This window comes from Nestor notabilis, unplaced genomic scaffold (genome assembly GCF_000696875.1).
Source record: "Nestor notabilis isolate BGI_N333 unplaced genomic scaffold, ASM69687v1 scaffold2924, whole genome shotgun sequence".
Taxonomy (NCBI): domain Eukaryota; kingdom Metazoa; phylum Chordata; class Aves; order Psittaciformes; family Psittacidae; genus Nestor; species Nestor notabilis.
Genome location: NW_009925014.1, coordinates 52,716 through 70,714, shown reverse-complemented (window position 1 = coordinate 70,714; position 17,999 = coordinate 52,716). Strand labels below are relative to the sequence as shown.

Sequence of the window (17,999 nt, the reverse complement as noted above, 5' to 3'; positions counted from 1 at the left end):
TCCGCGCTTCTTTCCCTTGAAGCCTGCGTTGGCCACTGCTCTGCAACAGAAGAGTCCATGAATGATGCTCTCTTGTCCTGGAGCCCAACTCCTCAGACAAACTTATTCACATTCCCAGTGTATCAAAGACTCCTGCAATTCTTTTAGCATCAAACCAGTAGGCTCTGATAATGGTTTCAGTGGTTGCTGGTACTGTAGCACACATACTTGGATCTGCTCCAAGTAGAGGGATGGACTTCTTAAATCATTTTGGTCACATCTGCTGAGTTGTTTGGAGTTCTTGTCTAGCATTTGTAGGCAGATACAATGGTTTCAATGACAACATGCCTGTAGTATATTTGGATTATAGTAGTACCTGCTGATGGACCAGGAGGCCACCATGCTAGATGCATGAAGGCAGCTTCTGCGGTGAAGAGCTTACCAATGTACAGTTCTGGTGTCCTCAACATAAAAAGGTCACGGAGCTGTTGGAGCAAGTCCAGAGGAGGCCACGAGTATGATCAGGGAGCTGGAGCACCTCCCGTATGAAGACAGGCTGAGAAAGTTGGGGATATTCAGCCTGGAGAAGAGAAGCTGCATGGAGACCTCATAGCAGCCTTCCAGTATCTGAAGGGGGCCTACAAGGATGGCAGAGAGGGACTCTTCATCAGGGACTGTAGCGATAGGACAGGGGGTGATGGGTTCAAACTGAAACAGTGGTTAGATGTAAGGGAGATGTTCTCTACTGTGAGAGTGATGAGGCACTGGCACAGGTTGCCCAGAGGAGTGGTAAATGCTCTATCCCTGGCAATGTTCAAGGCCAGGTTGGATGGAGTCTTGGGTGGCATGGTTTAGTGCGAGTTGTCCCTGCCCATGGCAGGGGGCTGGAACTAGGTCTTCTTAAGGTCCTTTCCAACCCAAACCATTCTATGATTCTAATGAGAGTTAGGAGAGAGCAGATACAGACAGGAAAGGAGGTGGGAAGAGCAAGACATCATTGATGAGTACAGTAGATAGAGGTCTTTCAGAACTCTAGAAAGGTTTCTTAGAAATCTTCACTTCCGTCAAGCTTTTTTCATAGGCAGTTAGGGAAGTGAGTGTTTCATAGAGGGAGATGCACAAGCAAAAGCTGCTTTCCTGTTTGGGCCACCACGTCTAGAATATCAGATGACAATAAGAAGGAAAAAAGACAGAACTTGAATAGAGGTGGGCAGTGGAGGCTGGCATAAAAAAATAACATTTACTGAACTGAACTTGAGAAGATGGGCTGAGAGTGCTGGGCTTGTTCTGCCTGGAGAAGAGAAGGCTCCAGGGGGACCTTAGAGCAGCTTCCAGTGCCTAAAGGGGCTACAAGAAACCTGGAGAGGGGCTTTTGAGATGGGCCTGTAGGGACAGGGCAAGGCGGAATGGCTTTAACCTGCCCGAGGGGAGATTGAGATGAGATCTTAGGAAGAAGTTCTTCCCTGTGAGGGTGGTGAGGCGCTGGCACAGGTTGCCCAGAGAAGCTGTGGCTGCCCCATCCCTGGCAGTGTTCAAGGCCAGGTTGGACACAGGGGCTTGGAGCAACCTGCTCTAGTGGAAGGGGTCCCTGCTTGTGGCAGGGGGTTGGAACTGGATGAACTTTAAGGTCCCTTCAACACAAACTATTCTGTGATTCTAAGAGGTAGGACAGGGATATTCTTTTATAGGTTTAGTTTGTAAAACAAATGTACTGTAGACTTGAACAACCTACTCTCCAGTAGCACTTGGTGGCAAGTATTATAGCACTTCACTTGATAATGGCCAATAGTGCAACTCTGCTCCTTGTTCAACAAACCCTTCCACATTTTGACATTTGAGGGTGGCCTTTTCAAAACACACCTGGAAATGAAATGACTTGCCCTCACGGCAAACCACTAGGAATGGGGCATTGAGCTTCCTAAAATACTTTGGAAAATCCCACCCATAATGTTTACTCTAATACTGGAGTTAAATGTGTCTATTCTTAATGATTACTCCACAGTTCTCTGTTGTGCTCCCTGAATGAATGGCTCTTTCCTCTCCTGCAGCTAATACTCCATGCATATTTATATGGAATCATGTTCCCTCTTAAATGCTGTTTGTTTTGGCTCAGAACACCAACTCCTTAGTTTAACTTGCCCTTGTAGGTTATTTTTGCAAGGCTTTATATTGTTTGTAATTCCCTTGTTATTGTCTGCGTCTTTTTGCATTGGGAAAAAAAAAGGAAAAGGTATTTTTCCAGGTTTTGCTCTATTAGTGGGTGCCCAGTAAAGAATAGTGTCTTCTGGGAAGTCCTCCTAGGTGGGCTGCCTGTGCCAGACCAGATTTGGCCTTGCTCCCAGTTACCTTTTATTAGGAACTCTAGGCAAGACTTGCATCAGTTTAATTCAGCATTAAGTTTTTACCTCAGCTTGCTATGCCTCGTTACCTCTGGGTAGAGGAGGAAGAAGAATGCTGCAGGGATGAAACACATTTATGGGCATCATGTAAAGACATCTATGGATACTACACAGCGAGGTGGGTGCACACAAGGTGTTGGACATTTCCCCCATTATCCCCCTCAGGGAGGGGAAGCACTTTAAGAAACATGAAGACAGTTCTCGATGAACTTCCCAGAAGCCCAGATTTCAACCTGCATCCTTCAGCTGATGGAGATCTGGAGCATGGTTAATTTATAAGAACAAGTAGTAAAATTAATGGCATTCCAGGATTTCAGACTGTGCTTTCTGGTATTACTCCATAAATGTGCTTTTGTAGAAAAAAGTAAATTCCACTACATATTTCTTGCTTGAAAATCTACCCCAGCCTTTTCTACAAGTGAGCCTGAGCACCTGTTGCTTGTCTCTACAGCTGGTGGGCAAGAAAATGTGAAAGAAAATAGAGTTTATGCTGAAGATGGACTTGAATATGCAGTACCTGCTTATGCCCTTCCTTCTCCATTCACTTGGAAAATTTCAAGCTCTCTTTATCGACGAAATGGGGAGGGAATGGGGATTTGGGATGGACAGCAAGCTGGCTTGTGCATTCAAGCTTGCGTCTAGGCTGATAAAATGGATCCAAACTACCCCTGTTGATTCTAAATCTCAAATTCAAGTAAAAGGGAAAAAAAATAAATCAGTATTTATAAAAATTTGTCTGCTGTCATTTACAACATGCTTTGTAAGATAATGCCACTGGAGTAATTTTAACTCACATTTTAAGTGTCAGAAAGAACACATTAATGTTGTACTGTTTACTGTAGTGGTGAAGTGAAGGGAAGTATCTCGGAGTGTGGGCAAATGCATTACTCAACAGCATATGAAATGTGTTCACCTTCCACACAGGTGATACAAAACAATAGCTGCAAATGCAGCAGAGTACAGCAAGGCTGTGGGTGCCGTGAGGAGCAAAGTGAGTGAGAAATGCTGGTGAGTAAAACCCAAATGTGTCCTTGTTAATATCACCAGTTCACCAATGTGTGCTCTCCCCTTTTTTTCTCTCCCCTTTCCCCCATTTTTCTCCCCTTTTTCCCCTTTTCCTCATGTTTTTTTCTTTTTTCCTCCCCACTTCCCTCACTTTTCCCTGTTTTCTCACCTCCCACCCCCTTTTTTTTTTTTAATTTTATTTTATTCTTTTTGCTTTCCATGTTTTTCCCTCGTGACCCCTTCAGGTCTGGCCGTTTGACGGCTAACTCAAAATTGCCTGGTCTCCCCTTTCACTTGGGGCCACGGCGATCAGTGTTCTTCCATGAAGCGCATCGCTGCGTGTGGTCAGCACAGCCTCTGGTCTGTGTGAGCTGCTCCAAGGCAGCTTGTATCATTCAATAAGTTCTCTGCTGTGCCAGGGGAGTTTGCAAGTCATCCAAGGGATCAGCATCTTGCTCTCACACTGGTTCTGTAGGGGATGTTGCTCTATGTTGGTGACAACCGGGTGGAAATCCAGCCTTTCAGCTCCGTGTGCAGATTTTGTGGAGAAAATGTGTCACGTTCACTTGTGATTATGGGCACAAATCCCCTCAATGCCATAAAAATCCACTGAAATTAGGGGAGGCACTATCTGTGAGGATGAACAAAAGGCAGAGGTACACCTTGTGCCTGTATAAATAATAAAGCTGTCTTAAAAGGGAAAATAGGTGGGTATGAGATACAGTCTGACTTCCAGCTTGAGAAAGGAGCAGAACCTGATGCTGTGCATGATTCCAGGTGTATGCCAAGGCAAAGAGGATGCTGCACATTGTCTGCATGTGCTGCGGTACCAGTGCCAGATACTCACAAGCCTTTGTAGACTGAGGTTCAACCTGTTCTGTCAGATGTGTTTTGTGTCTTCTGGAATTGATGCTATTTATCTCAATGGTTGTACTTTGGAAATTTATTTTTTTTTATCTTGTGAAGCATGTGATTAGTTTAGCATAATTAAGTGAAATAGGAAGTTTGCTTTGGGTACTTCCTAATGAACAATTTGACTTTTAAAGTAATAACTGTTCCTATCTTGTATAAATAAGGCTGGCATATTGGTGTCTATGAAGTCAGGTGACTTTTGAGGAGCAGACACTGTTGTGCCTTAAGGAATGTGTTGGGTCTGTTGAAGTGTTTTATGGAGAGCTTTGGAAATGGAAACTGCATTGATGCTTGTGGATGATTCTTATAATGCTTTTACAGCAAGGCACACCCATGCACGAAATACAGTTGTGGCTCTTCCTCTGTAGGTTTAACAGAGAAGAAGCAGCAGCACACACGTTGAAGGTGGAAAGTAAGGCCAAGCTTGGCTTTTGTGCTGAGCACTGCTTTCGGATAGAACTACCTTCAACTCATAGGCAACAGCTTTGTAGAAAATGGGTTATTTACCAAAAAATCTCTGTGCCAAGACAAGGTCTGCACTAGTAACATAGCAACTGCAGGGCTCAGGAAAAAGGCAAGCAAATAATCCATTAACATGCAAAGAGAACTTGTTAATTCCAGTCTAATTATATGTACTAGCCACATGAAGAGCTGACTTGAATGTGTGCCTGTAGTTATTCCAACCCCAAATCTTGCTTATTACTACTGCTCACCTAATGAAAACAAAGGAAGAATGTAGTGTTGAGACTTGTGTAGTCTAGCCAACGTTTGAAGAAATTCATTAACTGAAAATCTGAGTGTAGATGTAAGAAAACAGACAGAGCATGGAAAGCTTGTGGTGAATAGTATCACAGAATCCCAGATTGGAAGGGACCTCAAGGATCATCTGGTCCAACCCATCCTGGCAAAGCATAAACTAGACTAGATGACCAAATCTTAAACTATTCATGAATTTAGAATATTTTTATTAAAATATTATTTCTTGTTCTCTGTCACAATTCTGTCTGCATGTATTCAACAAATTATCTAAACTCAGACCATGATAATCTCCATTTGTTGCTGAGGAGGCCCTAGAGCAGTTTGCAGAGCTGTCAGGATGGTCTCCTTTTGGTTTTATGTGTTTGGTGGTTTCTTATTTTGTTCATGCTTTGTATGTGTCTGTTGGTTCAGTCCAAGCTGTAACTGTAATTCTGACCTTGCATGTAGTGAAATCTTCAGGTACAAGGTTACAGCAATGGAGCTCTCTTGTAGGTATTTCTTGGGTTTAGGAAAAAACAGTGCATCACTCAGGGAGCTGTAGGTAGCTTCATCTGTAGCTGGAGGTGTATCAGCCCCATGATATAGATCGGCTGCAGGAGCCATGCCCATATCACTCACAAGAAGAGGAACAGCATTGTATAGAAGAAAGATCATAAGGATAATGCTTTTTAAGAGCTGCTCTGCTATATTTACACAAACAAAGATATTACTGAATATCTTTGGTAATAACTTACAGATTCCTCAAAACACATATCCCATTGGTGTTTTCCAGTATTTTCAAATATTCTGTATCCATTTTTTCCCTGCATGATGCTCTTGCTGTTACTTGCTCTGCTGGAAGAAGTTTAGTCTTGCTGCCCTTAGATAAAAACAGAGAGTTAAGCGACTGTTTCCTTCAGTGTATCACCAGATTTTCTTCACCATTATTTACTGTGATTTATATTCAAGTGCCTTCTAAGAGTTTTTTTTCCTCCTGCACATGAGTCTCTTTTCCCTTAAACTGGATTTAAGCAGGTAGGACTTACTCCAGCGAGCACCAGGATTAATCTGCCTCGTCTGCAAACCTGTCCCACAGCTCTTACAGGCAGAAGACATAAAGAGAAAGGGTTTGGAAGAATAGTCAAGAGCTACAGTTACAGGGTGGAACAATGTGCCATGTGTAGATTATAAAATAGCTGTGCACAACGTACAGACAGTAAACCCCAGTCTGACTTGGGTCTTCGCTGTGGGTTTGAAGGGGTGATGAATCTCATCCATATGCAAGATCTTCTCTTAATGCCTTTGAGTGGTGACCTCAGCCAGAGGAACACCCCCAGAGCACAGCGGGTATCGCCTCAGGCAAGAAGTCCATGCAAAGGAAGGCCAGGAGTAGTTTGAATCTTACAGTACAGCAATATGCTGAGTGTTTTATGCTTCACCCCTTTGATACTTGTTTTTAAACCATCAGGCTGGATCTTGAGACTCTCTAATGACATACTGGCATGCTTTCTTTCTTCCTCACCAGGCTGGAATGATAAGAACTGATAAGGATGAATATTTCATTGAGCCTTTGGAAAGAGGAAAGCAAATGGAAGAAGAAAAGGGGAGAATCCACATGGTGTACAGGCGATCAGCTGTAGCGCAGCATCCCACCGATACACTCCCTGATGTCCATAGACAAGGTACAGTGCCTGTGTTGGTTGCTCACAGATCTATTCCAGGTAACTCTAGCCTGCAGCAGCTTTTGAGAGAGGCAGTTTTGAGTGAACTGTTTGAAAAGAAAGCCTTTAAATGTTTTGCTAAGATCCATCATCAGTCACATGTGCAGTTTCTCTGCCAAGAGCAGCGCATGTGTAGGAGAACAGAGCTCAGCCATGAAGTGTTCTTATCAAGAAATGTTGCAAAATGCTTGTTTTTATCTTCCTTGAGCTGAGAGAAGAGCTTGTACTGATTTAAGTCTGAGCTCTACATCAGTTGGTAAGATGTGGTGGGCCATGAGATGTTAATGGGAATACTCATCTGACTTCAATGTTGTAAGCTGTTACTATGGCTTGCCTGCCCGTACAACTTCTGTTTAAAGTTTGGATGCTATTTCTTCATCAGTGGTAGCCAAATTGTCCCAATGGCTGACACTGTCTGTTTTCCTGCTTCTGCTGATTGAAATTAATGCAGTTGGAAGGCAGTTGTGTTGGTCAGACGATGTACTTTAGACATATCCAAGGATTCCCCCCTCCTTGAAGATGATGTGGTTGGTCCATCTGAGAATTATCATTGTGTAGTTTAATGCATTTGCTTGTATATTTAGATCCGCCCCCCCCTTAATATTATCCTTTAATCCTAAATTAATTGTTACAAGCCAACACATTGCATAGTGAATGTTGAGGGTTTTGACAGTATGGGCCAGGAATGAAAGAGCAGCTCCATTCTCCTTAAGTGCTCTGCCTTTTTTTCAACATCTTTCAGCTTCTCAAATCCCTATTTGTACTTTGTGTTCACATGTTCTTGGGAGTTAAAAGGCTTTGAGAAGAATTAGAGCAACCACATACGACACAAAAAACTAGAATTAGATAGGAGTATTAAGCAGAGAGAAGTCAAGCAGCCCCTCATTGCCATTCCTCGTGGATTTAAATTATTTGGTGGGGTTTTGGAATTTTGTCTCTGAAAAGCAGGTGGGAATTGAGAGCCATTTTGAATACAGTTCTGCCAGGCTTTTGTTAGTCTTTCAGAAGGTAAGTCCATGTTGTTAACAGCAGTATGGCACAGCAGTGGCACAGCAGGCTCGGGGTCTAGCAACAGCCTGAACCATGCAGGCTCATTGACCTGCTGGTCTCTGAGACCTGTGCTGCCAAAGGTACTTTTGGTACCTTGAAGAGACTGTTCAAATCTAGCTCATGCATCTCTGGGGTGTGATCAACTGAACAGTGCTAAATAAGCCCTTGTGGTAGTGGCATTGGATTCAGTGCTGTGTTTCTGTGTTGAAAACACATTATTAGCTGGGCTGGTGGGCTCAGACTGTGGCTTAAGGGACCTTAAAGCTCATCCAGTTCCAACTCCCTGCCACAGGCAGGGACACCTTCCACTAGACAGGATTGCTCGAAGCCCCAACACGTTCACAGGAGATCTCTTCTTACCTACTTCTGATAGTTTGAAACTTTTACGCACCTGAGTCTGGGAAATAGTCCTGGCTATTATGCCACTGTGACACAGTTTGCAGTGGTAAGTAGTCTGCTGTGTAGATACATGAGCAGTTTTCTTGATCTTCACTGCCCCTGCTTCCCACCCCACAATCCCAGTGACCCAGCCAGAGGCAGTAGTGCCAACTACAGGCTGCTGGCCGATTACAAGTTCAGCCACATATTTAGGTTTCACTGATAGATGACAGATGACTCAATTAACTAGACATTAAGATAAAAAAGTACTTAAAATTCCTGTTGTCAGCAAAGTTGTCATAAAAACTGGGAAATGTGGTGTAGGAGCCTTCCTCCGCAGTGACATAGGACATACTGCATTGTGCTCTCAACAATAAGTCGCTCTTGTAAGATACTATTGTCATGAAAGCTTCCAACTCCAGCTCTACAAAAAAAGCTTTTGGTCTGACAGGACATCTGGTATTCCTGATGGATTTTATAACATTTGGGAATTTGTTGGACATGTTTCAAATAAGTGGACGGAGTGAGCGTAGGAGTTCTGAGTTTTAGTAACAATTGCAGTGCAGTGGAGCATTTATTGGTTCATGTACTGTTCTCATGGAAATAAGGACACATCTCTATCTACTTCTCTTTCCTGTTTATCGGAGTTATCTGTGATGAAGTTTCAGTGAGCTTTCTTAGGTGGGAATCATCTCTCTTTCTGGAGAAGATATTAGGATGTCTCAGGCTACTGGGTACCATGGATTTAGCCTTTCCCCTTTTGCAGCAAAATAACCCCATGCCTGAAACAGCACCCCACACCAATTCCTATTTCTGGTATCCATGGCTGGCTGTGGCCTCCTTAAGGAACAACAGTGTATTGTTGTCATCGTTTGCTTTGTGCAGAGGTTGGTTTCCTTAAGAGTGCATTATGTGAAACGCTTGAGAAATCAGATGGGAAATCCAGCCTCACTCATTTGAGGAATGCTGTAGGATGGAAAACCTGTTAATGTTTATGGATAAGCACTGGTTTTCCTTCCATCTGTGTATCTGTGCTAGGAGGTAGCTGCTGCACCTTCACACACTGAAATCCTTACACAATCTTTGTAGTCTTTTTTTAAATCTTTTGGGGTTTTGTCTTCCCATTCAGCATAGGGAAGAGCCCCTCAAAGCACTTAGCAGAAGAGGGGAAGAAATGTGAATATTCTGCTAATTCAAAGGATCTTGTTTTACTGTATTTTTTTGAACCTGATTTTTCTTAGTCTAATGTGAGGCCATGCAGGGACCTGCAAGAAGCAGTAGCTCTTGACCAGTTAATGTTAAAATAATTTTAAAACCAACCACTTACTTGGTACCTGCAGTCTCCATTGCACTGGGTGAGCCTGTTTGCTGGTGTAAGTGCTCTTCATCCTTCTGGACAGAGGAAGTTCTTCCTCTCCTATAGGATGGTGTCCAAGGAACCTGGCACCTAGGAAGTCCCAGCTATTGAAACCCACTTAAACATAGTAGGATGTGACACAGCATCAACAATCGTCAGACCGATTTCTCCTTTGGCAACAGAAAAGACTCTTGACTATTCTTCCTTGTGAAAAACTGGTCAGACAGGAGTCACACAGAAAACCATGTGAGAACTGCTCAGCTCATGTTTAATGTAATTGTGAGCTGGAGTAGGAATACTCATCCCACATTTCCAGAATATATGTACTGTCCTAATTGTCATCTGAATTGGAGAATATGATTCAAACTTTATATCTGTTGTCAGAAGTGAGGTAGAATCAGCCATCATGAACCTGGTAGGAGAGTATGAATGAGCAGGTATGTGCTTATAGCAAGTGGCAGTGGGCAAGAGATGGGCTGCTCAGACTGCAGAGGACCTTGTTACTAAGCTTGGTAGGAATATAGAGAAGTAGGTGGCTCTCAGAATTTCATATTCCCAGGTGATGCAGCATGCTTTCATGTGACTTGTACTGGAGATAAAACACAACTTAAATGCATTTATTGATGATAGCAGCCCAGCAATCCTAAGGAACATTTTCAGCTTTACCAAAGGTGATAGATGCACAGGGGGAGGAGGAGGTAGTATTTCCAGTGCCAATAGCCTCTGACCTTAATCCAGCAGAATAAAAAGGGGGGAATTTCTAGGTTGAGCTGCAATGGGTTGCCACATGTAACCTACAAAATGGTTAATGTTAGACTGAAATGAGTGAGCTGCTTAAAGAATAACCCTGTTCTGGAGCATTGCTACTTTAGCATTATCCGCATATGGCACTGTGTTATGAAGGTGACTCTACACTCTTCTGAAAATATCTTAAGGAATTGCTATACTACAGAAGCCATATAGGAAGCCCTTTGACTTGGCATCCCTGCTAATGGGGACATACCTTATGGGGCAGCAGTCTGCAGGATGCCACCAAGCCCATACCCCTGCTCTATAAGGTCAGCATGGGGACTGGGAAATGCTGTGCTTGCAGTGTGAGTGTTGATGCTCAGAAGGCAGCTGTGCAGGGCCAGGAGGAGGGAACAGTGAGGTTGGTTGGTTTTTTATAAAGACACTGGACATTCATTTTTAAACATCTGGGATGAACATCTGATTAGGTACAGTCTGGGAATCCTATCATAGAGCCGGACATACAGAGTTCTCCATGGGAGTAAATACACACACTCATCTCCTAACAGCTTTTCCACATCAAATTGCCCTGGGATGACATTCTGTAACCTTGGCTTCCCCAGTAATTGAAGTCTTGATCCTAAAGACACCAAACATCTGTGCTTTGCATTCAAGTTGTGTGCTACAAATAGTCAATGATCAGTGTTCTCATCATGAGTCTTATTCCCAAATAATATTTGTTAAAGAAAAGTACTTATTACTAAAGGCAAAAAGAAAGAAAGGTCAAAAGACCCCATAGTGAGGTCTGGGGGTCAGAGAGGGAATGAGCTATGAGAATACTAGAGGAATGTATGAGGCTGTCATGTTAAAACATCTTTTAAATAAATCTTTAAGATTTTATCACTAAAACAGCTTTTCACTTAGGAATGGAAAGCAGTTATCTCTGGACAAGGCTGAGCTGGAAGGTTTTGCAAGTGTAATGATGATATCATTCTGTCTGGACGGGATTAAAAGAATCTGTTCTCCTTTGTTAATAAGCTGACAAACATCACCAAGATGTGGGATCATTAACCTTATTCCTTGAAAGCATGCAAGAAACAATAGAAACGGTCAAAGAATTGTCAAGTTCAGCATCAAATTTGCACCCAGGAGGCCTTCTATGCAAGTTCTACTCAATTGGGCTCAGGAGGATGGTAAAATAAAATCCAAATTGTACTCTCAGAAACGTAAAAGCCTGATCCAAGTCCACTGGAGTTGGTGGGAAGGCTTAGATTTCTGTCAGTGGGGGATGAGGCAGGTTTTGGATCATATTCTGCTTGAGCTGATCACACAGAGTTTGATTTATCTTTCCTCCTCTTTGATCACTCATTATTTCTTTCCATGCACTTTTTTGTTATATAACAGAATGGTGACAACCAACCTTCAGCTCAGGGGTTACACAGCATGGAAGTGCACTCCACATTTTCCTATTTTATCTTGGTCTTCACATCATAGTATTTTTTTTTAAATGACAACCTATTCACCCCAAGAGCAGTCGAGATTAAAGTATCTCTGTAATTACTTCCTACCAGTGGGAAACAAGGAACAGGAGCCTTTATCTCCCAGCTTCCTTTCAGAATTTTCATTTTCCCTAAGGACCCAAAGTGCTTGTGTGGCTGATGGGGTTGCCATGGCACTGAGTTCAAGTGTCTTTGTCCCAGGTGGGAAACATGTAGGAGAAAGAAATGATTTGGGAATTGCTCCTGGTTGCCTGGGAATGAAACTCTGGAATAGTAGGTAGATGAATAGGAAGACTATTGCCTGCTCCAGAGACCTCCCTCAGCACTTCCCAGGGCATGTTAGTGTTTCTTAGAGACGTCATCATGTCAGAAGGTGTCTGAATTCTTTCTCAGCAGTTTCTCATGACCTGTGTTGTGGTGGAGGGTATTTATGTACTGCACAGTAGAGCACCCAAGTTTGTGCATCAGTAGAAATGGGGATTGTTTTCTTTGGGGACTCAGGACACCACGTCTTATAGCATGCTCTGTTACAATATAGGTGTTCTTGTATAAGTTGTATTGGTGATGATAACCTGTGTTTGTGCTCAGCTAAATACATCCTGCCTCTTTATCCAGAATTGCTACAGCTTTGTCTTTTAAATAATCCTTCCTCTATAAAATTGAAACTTAATAGGATTCATTGAAGTCCTTTTGGACCAGATGATCCTTGAGGTCCCTTCAAGCCTAGTATTCTATGATTCTTGATTGAATATTGGTTTGTGGGGTTATTTTTTTTTCCTTTTTTTTCCAGGTAGAAGCTTACTTAATCAAAGAGCAGGTAGTCAGCAAAGTACTTTCCAAACAGGAACAGCACAGCATGGTGCAGAGGAAAAATGAGTGTTGGTGATGGATGGGGAAAAAAGAGATGGGATCTAAGGAGGAGGAGGAGAAGTGGGAGGAAAAATAATGAGAAAACCATCAAGCCCTTATAGAAATGGAAATAGATGAGTAATATGTTTTAGTGTAGTGGAATTGGAGCCCTCTCGAAGGGCTTGAGCATGTGTTCGCAGTGCCGATGGAAGTGTGCTCTCAGCCTGGTTAGGCATAACCTGAACTAGATTTAACCTCCCTTGCCTGGGTATCGGTATCAACCAGTACAACTGTGGAATCAACTGATGACCACAAAACATAACCCAGAAGCTATGTGTATCATATGTGGGGTGGTGCAGTTCAGCAATGAGTTGCCAGAGCTCAGTGATGAACATCAGTATCTTCCTGTGTGCAGCTATTTACACCCAGATTCAAAATGTAAAACCAGTCCAATTCTTCCCTTAGGTGAGCATCCAAAATTTGTGACATGAATGGAATAAAATTAAGGTGCTTGTCTGTAGACTTGAATAGATGCTTTCTTCTAGGACATTTCTCAGTTCTCTTTGAGCACCTATCTGCTTGGCCTCTGTGGCTCAGCATTCTATGGAATCAAAGCACAGTAACTCAGCAGTTGTGTTCTCAGTATTTCCAAGGGTGGAGATCCCACAGCCGTTCTGCACCTATGTTCCAGCACTTGATTTCCCTCATTATATTTTTTCCCCTCCTATCTAATTGGAATTTCTCTTGTTCCAACTAATGTCCAATACCTCTCATTCAGTAAAACCTTTCTGAACAGTAATGTTCGCTTGTGTCCAGAAATTCAGTAAGCAATGAGGTAGATGAGTGTTTCATGGCAGATTCACCATCCAGCCTTGACTTTTCACACTTAGTTTAATAATTGCCCTACATGAAAGGTTGAGTTAATACACAAAAAGCATTTCCATGACATGATAGACAACAGGGCTGAATGTGTAGGCAACAAATGGAGACCATGGTCTGCTGCAGTCAAAGACGTCTGTGGCAAAGCTAGGAATAGAAACTAAGAGTTAGTAAGATGTAACTAACTAAACTCAAGGTACAGCCAAGAAATTATATTCACAAAGTGCACCTCTTCAGACCCACTGCACTGTGATAAAGAAGGTAAGGTTCCAAGTGATGCAGTGCTTGGGCAAGGAGCTCCTTCATGGTAGCCAGAGAATTATAATTTATAAAATTAGATATTAATATAAGATCCACAGTCTCTGCTGTACGGTCTGTATCCTGTTTGCTCTGTGTATGAGTAAAGAAAACCCAGACTTCATAGCTGAGGAAAAGCTTGTTAATTCTTTTTAAGAAAGAAAGAAATTTGAGCAGGAAAGGATCAAAAAGCACTAGAAGGTGACTTATGTGCTCTGTCTGTGTCAGGGAGGTTGTGCTCACCTCCCAGTGCTGAGAGGAGGGACATACATCTGGTTAAGTCGTCTTCCATTCTTGGCAATAACAAAGGAAAATAGTTCTTAAATAAAACCAACGGTAAAGGCTCAATTCCAGCCGCAGGCACCCAAAGCCAGAGTAGTAAAACACACAGAAATCTGTACGAAGGGAAAATTTAAAAAATAGAGAAAGATCAGTACATGCAACTTGCAGCCATTCCAAGGCTTATACAGTGTCCCAAAAAAAACCTCCTTATGCCCCCAAATTGCATAGGAAGAGGAAAACTTTCAACAAACAGTGGTGATGACAGACAGCAGAGCTTTTTAAATACTGTGTAAGCAGCTGAAGGGGCCCTGTTTCATTTTACGGATAATATTCATAAAGCTCCTTAGAGATGAAGACATGCTAAAGTAAGGAGCACCCCTTGTGCCCTTCTGGCATGTCTTCAGTGTAATGCACGTTCCCAGTGTCATGTCAGAGAGGAGAATCACCATTGCCTCCAATAATGAGATGTTAAACCCTGCACATTGTACTTTGTAATGGTAAATACTAGGAGCACTCTGTGTCTTCTCCCCAGCTCAGCAGTTCCTGTGGCAGCGCTGAGTAACTAACTGGAGATGATCCTTTTTAGAGCTGCCTGATTCCCAAAATGAGATTAGTAGTGTCAGCTAAACATATAATGAAAGAACTAGCAGCTCTTGGCAATATTTCATGGAATCACAGACTGGTTTGAGTTGAACCTTAAAACTCATCCAGTTCCAAGCCCCTGCCATGGGCAGGGACACCTTCCACTAGACCAGGTTGCTCCAAGCCCTGTCCAGTTTGCCCTTGAACACTGCCAGAGATGGGGCAGCCACAGCTTCTCTGGGCAACCTGTGCCAGGGCCTCACCACCCTCACAGGAAAGAACTTCTTCGTAAGGTCTCATCCACATCTCCCCTCTGTCAGTTTAAACCTATTCCCCCTTGTCCTATCCCTACAGGCCCTTGTCCAAAGCCCCTCTCCAGGTTTCTTGTAGCCTCTTTAGGCACTGGAAGCTGCTCTCAGGTATCCGTGGAGCCTTCTCTTCGGGCTGAACAAGCCCAGCTCTCTCAGCCTGTCTCCAGAGCAGAGGTGCTCCAGCCCCCAGAGCATCTTCATTCCCATTTGCCAGTTCCATTCCCATTGTTTGAGGTGGGAGGTGAGGAGAAGCTTTGAAGGGAAGGATAATGTTCATACAGGTAAACAGAAGTGCATGCGAGATGGTTAAAAAGACTTTGCAGTGGGCTTGGTAAAGAAGGGATGGGAGCAGAGGAACCAGGGCCGTGGTACCTAGTGTGCAGGAGGGATTCCTTCCATGAGCTCCTTCCAGCATCTGCCTCCCCATCCTCACTTGCCATGTGCCATAAAACATAGTATGCACCCGGATGGGCTCTGTCTGAGAACGCACTCTAATTAGAAGCAGAAGAGCTGCCTTATCATGATCAATTTCTGCTAATGAGAGGTCAGGAACATGAGGAAATGAATCCTCCCACAGCTTGTGGGGGCTGGCGCTTGTGGATGTGTTTTACATGCGCATCATAGAAAATCAGTGCTGAAATGTAATACTGTGAAAGCACCAAAAGACTCTCTGTCACTGAAAGAAAAGACCCTTTCCTTTGACAGTTGACTTTCACAACCTCTATCTTTGGTGGGAAAATTAATTGAAGTGCCATCATATCAAATGGTAGTTTTCATACCATAGGACTGTTGCTGGGTTTTCTTCTCCTGAATTTTGTGTGGGTTTGGCCTCATTCCCCATTGTGAAACCAGGTTTTAACAGGTTTGTTCCTCAGTATATTTTGAGAAAGCTTTTAGAAATGCAGAAATAGGTAAAAAAATCCAAACCAAGGGGGAGCTAGGCAACTTAATTCAGTTTATACCTTTGAAGATGTCTGGATATGACATACTCATCCCTGGTTTGTGATAGAGAAAAAGGAAAATTGATTCCGTGTCCTACCATACCACATGTATTGCCCCGTGATGTCCCCTAGAGCTCCATTTGCCTGCCTGCTTGCGTTTGTCCCACTAAACTACTGAGTAGATGATAAGAATAAACTTATCTTGCTTTTCTTACGTGGTATGACACAGTGTTGGGCAACTGGTGGGAATGCGTAAGGAAATGACTAACGTGAGAACATCGTCCTTGCCGTTAACTTTGCTCCCAGCGGACCAAGTTTCTTCAAACCCATTTCTGGGTTACAGAAGTGCATAAATCCTTCCAAAATGCAATACTAAAACACCACAGAGTAACAGCATGACCCAGCTGTTGTTTGCTCTGAAAACAGTGGGGTTTTTTTCCGGAACGCCTTGCCTAATAATTCTTTCACATATTCTAACAATGTGGGATAAGATCGTCAAGCTACTTGGAATTCTGGAGGTTATTAAAAGATAGACAGGTCTGAGTCTGCAGTCTGAGTTGGAAAAGAATGAGTTGCTATCTGAGGGAAGCTGGCCTCTCCTGCAGGGACAGGGAGAGCTTGACCAGTGGGAAACCTGGATCAAGCTCTGTCAAACACTGCATGGTTTGCAAGAAAACCCAGCAGGTGATGAAGAGCTTTGCTGGCTCCTACCTTCAAGGGTAGCCAAGGAAAGCTTGTTGTTTATGCATCTCCCTTTGCCTTACGACTGGCAGTAACTTTGGTTAAGCATTCCCTGGAATACAAGCAAAGGCTTGGGTGCCTCCCTGGTGTGTCCTCCCAAGTATCAACACTTCACCCAGATAGCAAGCATGCTGCTGCACTGGAAAAGTTAGTGACATGCATGTCAGAGAGCAGGTTTATCCCAGACCAGGATGGAGTACCTAAATGACTCAGTAGACTAATGAAGGTAGAATTGGCACACAGTTTTCTGTCCTTCCATTTCTTCTCTGCCTTTCTGTATGTCAGGGAAAAATGACTGTGTGTGGTTCAGCAAGAGTTGAGGTTCACAACTCATGTGTAGGTAAAAGCTCTCCTTGCTTCTGTTAATACAAGGGACTCTGTCCATCAGGTGGTAGAAAACCATAGGATTTTCCTCCTTCTCCCATGTTTCTGCATGGGCTGTCTAACTGTGGACCTACATATCCTATCCTATGCACCTGGATGAAGTTGGATTCATGTGCTTGTGCCTCTGTGGGGGACAGGGAGTTATAGGAGTGTGAGTATGGAATGGGTTCGGGAGCTCTGGTGGTGTTGTTTCTATTTGGGAACCAGTCAGCTATAGCTAAACACGAATGGGTTCTGGCATTTTAAGTAACTTTCTGTTTGCTGCAGGAACTGAACAGAATTGGAGATTTTTCCTGCATAAAGCTTTGGGGTGTTTGCTGCTCTTGTTGTAGCAGGCTGCGGGTAGGCTGAGGATCACTGCGTGGTGAAGCTGAGAAGGGTTACAACTGGGCACAGCCCTATGTTAAGAACATGGCCTTAGAGAATTAAAGGTAGTGGTCCAAATTAGTGTCAGCCATGACAGGTTAAAAAGCCTGCTGGAGACACCAGTACAATCTGATTGCTTGTGGCCTTGATGGCAGGAGAAAACATTAGGAAGCACTCGTGTTCCAGGAGGAATTATAGTTGTGCTTCTCTCTGCTCAACAGTAAATCTGTCAGTAATGTTAAGGTAGCAGGTAGTAGTAGCTCCGTTAATGATTTACAGAGGTTGAAGAGTGGTGTGACAGTCAGTGACAGGTTTGTGGCTGTTTCCTGCCTTGGAGCATCTCATTAATCCACTGGGCCTGAAGTTTTTGAGTGTTTCCTCTCTCTTTCATGTGAAGGTTAATGTTGTAATCGTTTACCAAATGAGTATATACTCTATTCCCTTAGGCTCAGCCTCTTCTTGAGCATAGTTCTAACATGCTGTGGAGCGGTGCGCCCATGCCTGATAAGGTCCATGCAAGGCAGATGCTGAAAGCCTGTGATTTTTAGGATGCAGATTCCTGCAGTCCAGCATTCCTGTTTGCCACCATGGACCAAGCAG

The 17,999-nt window shown here is 43.3% G+C and overlaps 1 protein-coding gene across 1 annotated transcript in view; it reads left to right on the top strand.

Annotated features, from left to right (window-relative positions):
* The window catches only part of ADAMTS3 (ADAM metallopeptidase with thrombospondin type 1 motif, 3), an 86,488-nt gene that overhangs the window by 19,771 nt on the left and 48,718 nt on the right, over positions 1 to 17,999 (top strand). Inside the window, exon 2 of the mRNA XM_010012848.1 lies at positions 6,559 to 6,715. Within this exon, the coding sequence (XP_010011150.1) occupies positions 6,565 to 6,715 (151 nt within the window). The 5' untranslated portion in view covers positions 6,559 to 6,564. The remainder of the gene's footprint in view (positions 1 to 6,558; positions 6,716 to 17,999) is intronic.